We start from the raw sequence: 4,504 nt of genomic DNA, 5'->3' as shown, positions 1-4,504 counted from the left end.
TCGCTCTGTGGTTTGCGGGAGGTCATTTATGAAATACTGTAGATATCGAGCAAGTTTAATTTGGTTCAATTATATTTACCGCGTGACAGTGTCATGGCCGCGCACATGGCCTCAAGACAAACCATGAGCGTGCCGTTGAAAGTACATCGTGTTCTCAAGTTAGGGGGCTTCACAAATTTATCTCATACACAAAATGTCCAAGGTGAGGATGTTGGTTCCGATCTTCGTATCGTGCAATTATATATGAAATCGTGATGCCGTGTCAGCAAGTCATTAACATTGGTTATAGTCAGGCTTTGACAGATGCTTGCTTTCACCCCCTTGGTCTGCAGCAATCCATGCTTGTCATGAGAGGCGACTAACGGGATCGGGTAGACAACCGCAATGGATGGAATGGCACCGCAAGAATATTGCTAATATTTATATAGCAGACGGTGGACAATATTAAGGGGCCGTTCATAATTTATGGCTGAGGGTGGGGGCGTGATGATGATTCCACCCATTTTGTTCTTGGGAGGTAGGGGTACACATAAATAAACTAGGGGGTGTCATTCACATTGTACATGCTTTTCAATAAAAATCATTCTCTTTGCTTAGGTGTGATATTTTCACGACTGTTCTGTGCACAAAGCCAGCAACCTACTGCCGCATCAAAACAGAAGGCCACTGTGACTGAAGAAAAGAAAGATCCAAGTCTCAAATACGTCCAGCAGTTCAATCCACAGCTTGTCAAGCAGCTCAGTGAACAAGTTGAAAATGACATGGTTTGACTTATACGTTACTTAGCATGCTTTAACAGTTTAGTGTTCTGAGTTTTACAGCTTAACAGAGATGAGTTTATTGTACATGAAAAGACAAAATGATTTTTTTCTGCCATCTTTGAGCAGATTAGGACATTTTATTTGACAGTTAGTTCCCAAGATGAGTACAATTTGCAGAGGCAGTCATAATGATGTGGAAGTGATATGACTGGAAGTTGGTATGTTGCTCTATGTGGTGTAAACCATACCCTCACTCTCATCAAAATGTTTGAACTTTACTTACAGTTGTGACCGCCTCCGTGATGTAGTGGTTAGAGCGTCCGGCCGGAGAGCGGATGGTCGGGGGTTCGATCCTCGACCGCGTCATACCAAAAGACGTTAAAATATGGTACTTGTTGGTCCCTTCCTGGCGCTCGGCATTAATGGGTACAACAAGGACTGGTCGGCTCGGAGTCAGTATAATGTGTCTGAGTGGGGTATTCATGCTTCACTGCGGCATGGTATCTCAGTGGGCTAGCACTATAAAACCAGCTTCAGTCTGGGCTAGTACAAGCAGCCGCACATACACATGTACACGCATGCACATCGTCATATGAGCGAAATATTCTCAAGCACGACGTTAAACCAAATTTCACCTCACCTCACTTACAGTTGTATTGATGAGCATTAAGAAAAATATGACATGATCATTATGATACATGAATGTCGACGATAACAGTTTACCTGCATTCAGGTAACTTCATGCTTGAAACCTGGGATTGTGGGCTCAACTCACAGTTTCCACCAGTTACGTTTCTAAGTTTGTCAACACCATACCTGTGCCTTTCATGAGTGTAAATGTCCAAGAAATGCTTCACATAGACCCATGAACAACATAATTTTTTTTACCCAGGTAGGTGTCTTTGAACTCAACTCAAACTTTTTTTCACTCATTCATTTGCAAGTTCATCTAATCTCAGGACAGTAGAATGGAAAATGATGTGAACTTGTCATTTTTCAGCCTCTGCATCGGATGCCAGACCCTTTTGAAAAGAACTTTAGAAAATGTCTGCTGTGTGAGAAGGATATAGATTTGGATTGGAAGGTATGGTGTAATAAGTTACTAAAATGTTTTAAGGTAACCATAAATATTTGGAAAAACTTGGCCATGTTGCCCAAGATAACACATAGTGTACCCTGGTGCACCGCTGCCTGTACCATCCTAATGTAGATGACCGCCTCCGTGGTGTAGTGCTTAGAGCGTCCGCCCGGAGAACGGAAGGTCTCGGGTTCGATCCTCGACTCGTCATACAAAAGGCGTTAAAATATGGTACTTGTTGGTCCCTGCCTGGCGTTCGGCATTAATGGGTACAACAAGGACTGGTCAACTTCGAGTCAGTATAATGTGTCTGAGTGGGGTATTCATGCTTCACTGCGGCATGGTATCTCAGTGGGCTAGCACTATAAAACCAGCTTAAGTCTGGGCTAGTACAAGCAGCCGCACATACACATACAGTGTACGCGCATGCACGCGTCATGTGAGCGAAATATTCTCAAGCATGGCGTTAAACCCTATTTCACCTCACCTCACACGTTTCTAAGTTTGTCAACACCATACCTGTGCCTTTCATGAGTGTAAATGTCCAAGAAATGCTTCACATAGACCCATGAACAACATAATTTTTTTTACCCAGGTAGGTGTCTTTGAACTCAACTCAAACTTTTTTTCACTCATTCATTTGCAAGTTCATCTAATCTCAGGACAGTAGAATGGAAAATGATGTGAACTTGTCATTTTTCAGCCTCTGCATCGGATGCCAGACCCTTTTGAAAAGAACTTTAGAAAATGTCTGCTGTGTGAGAAGGATATAGATTTGGATTGGAAGGTATGGTGTAATAAGTTACTAAAATGTTTTAAGGTAACCATAAATATTTGGAAAAACTTGGCCATGTTGCCCAAGATAACACATAGTGTACCCTGGTGCACCGCTGCCTGTACCATCCTAATGTAGATGACCGCCTCCGTGGTGTAGTGCTTAGAGCGTCCGCCCGGAGAACGGAAGGTCTCGGGTTCGATCCTCGACTGCGTCATACCAAAAGACGTTAAAATATGGTACTTGTTGGTCCCTGCCTGGCGTTTGGCATTAATGGGTACAACAAGGACTGGTCGGCTCGGAGTCAGTATAATGTGTCTGAGTGGGGTATTCATGCTTCACTGCGGCATGGTATCTCAGTGGGCTAGCACTATAAAAAACCAGCTTAAGTCTGGGCTAGTACAAGCAGCCGCACATACACATACAGTGATACACATGCATGCACGTCATGTGAGCGAAATATTCTCAAGCATGGCGTTAAACCCTATTTCACCTCACCTCATCCAATGTAGATGACCCTTTCTTTGTTGAAGGGTTAATGACATACCTTGAAAAGGTTGATACACCTGAATGTCGACAGGAGAGTCGTCTCATGTCTGTTCCTGATAATGCAGTGCCCCATCCTGTTTTCACCAGCACCTTTTATCACATTATGCATATATGATATAGGGAATAATTTACTTACAGCACATCAGATCTGGTTAATTGATTCACATTTTCAGTATTTAATCTTTATGAAATATTTGATTCTATTACTTTGTGATAATTGAAAAGGTGTCTTTATGTTTCAGAATGTGCGTCTCTTGAGTCAGTTTGTATCACCTTTCACGGGACGAATATATGGCCGCCATATTACACAGCTGTGCATTCCCATGCAGAAACGGGTGGCCAAACTTATCAAACGGGCTCGAGTGCTGGGTAAGTCAATACCAGATCATAAATACTGATGTGAAGATATCCTACAAGACTTTTGATAGGGATATTGAAATATGTAAACATAGGTGACTACACTTAGTGTTTCATTTAATGTCGCTTTGAACTTGTTATGGCATGTTAGCTTTGACATGTAAATACCATAAAATTAGAATTTAGAATAATGGTCAAAACATTGTAACCTATAATTTGTATTTTTTCGAATACCAAATTTCATTACAATGTTTCAGTTTTCAGAAATGCAAAGTTCAATTCAAAGGCAAAATTTGAAAATTCTGTAAAAACAGAAAAACATGTTCAACTACCATTTTCCCTGCCAACCTTGATAAAGACTTGTAAGAATCTACTTTGAACTAGATGTTGACAAATGTGTCAAGGGTGATCAAAAAGGGATGTTCGTACTGGTGGTTCATTTGTAATGGGTGCTTAAACTTTGTGATAATAATGGGGTGTTTGTTTGGAAACGAGATCAGTGGATAGAGTTGTGGATAACCAAACTGAATCTGAAGGATCGAGGAAACATGTGAGAAAAGTCACAGCTGGAACACTAGAATTGCTGCATCACGCAAACTGCAGTACTTTGTGATATCCTTTAGATATTCATAAATATGTATTGTTTTCAGGTTATATGGCCTACATGAATAAAGACCCTCATTATCTGAATGACCCCAGGCTGTTCGACCCACTTCGTCGGCATAACAAATAGACCAAGTCCAGTTCATAACAGACTTCAGCAGAGTATGCATTTGTATGTGTGTGAGTGAACCCAGAGATGTGTATATATGTAGTTGTTACTAGTAAACAAATCTATGAAGGTCTTGTTTGTTGTCACTGCTTGTCAGGGAATAAAGTTTTTCAGGAGATATACAGTACCCGGTATGTGTTTCCATATTTGTATTGGAATACCCAGCAAATTTCATTGTGCATCATGCACTCAATAACAGGTGGTAAGACTCA

The 4,504-nt window shown here is 41.3% G+C and overlaps 1 protein-coding gene across 1 annotated transcript; it reads left to right on the top strand.

Moving 5' to 3' along the window:
* The first annotated feature begins 67 nt into the window (after window positions 1-67).
* LOC124253660 lies at window positions 68-4,364 on the top strand. Its single transcript, XM_046687473.1, has 5 exons — window positions 68-202; window positions 598-764; window positions 1,762-1,845; window positions 3,406-3,532; window positions 4,171-4,364. The coding sequence occupies exons 1-5, from the start codon at window positions 94-96 to the stop codon at window positions 4,251-4,253; spliced, it is 570 nt and encodes a 189-aa protein (XP_046543429.1). The 5' UTR covers window positions 68-93; the 3' UTR covers window positions 4,254-4,364.
* The last annotated feature ends 140 nt before the right edge of the window (window positions 4,365-4,504 follow it).

Source organism: Haliotis rubra, unplaced genomic scaffold, assembly GCF_003918875.1.
Source record: "Haliotis rubra isolate DU_JTF1 unplaced genomic scaffold, ASM391887v1 Scf549, whole genome shotgun sequence".
Lineage (NCBI taxonomy): Eukaryota > Metazoa > Mollusca > Gastropoda > Lepetellida > Haliotidae > Haliotis > Haliotis rubra.
Note: the sequence above shows the minus strand (reverse complement) of the source record. Positions and strands in the feature narration are given on the sequence as shown.

Bases quoted from the DNA above. Each gene is read 5' to 3' on its own strand.
- LOC124253660 (XM_046687473.1), top strand. From the start codon at position 94: ATGGCCGCGCACATGGCCTCAAGACAAACCATGAGCGTGCCGTTGAAA. The intron at 765-1,761 runs GTTTGACTTATA...GTCATTTTTCAG, and splicing joins AACAAGTTGAAAATGACATG to CCTCTGCATCGGATGCCAGA. The intron at 3,533-4,170 runs GTAAGTCAATAC...TATTGTTTTCAG, and splicing joins CAAACGGGCTCGAGTGCTGG to GTTATATGGCCTACATGAAT.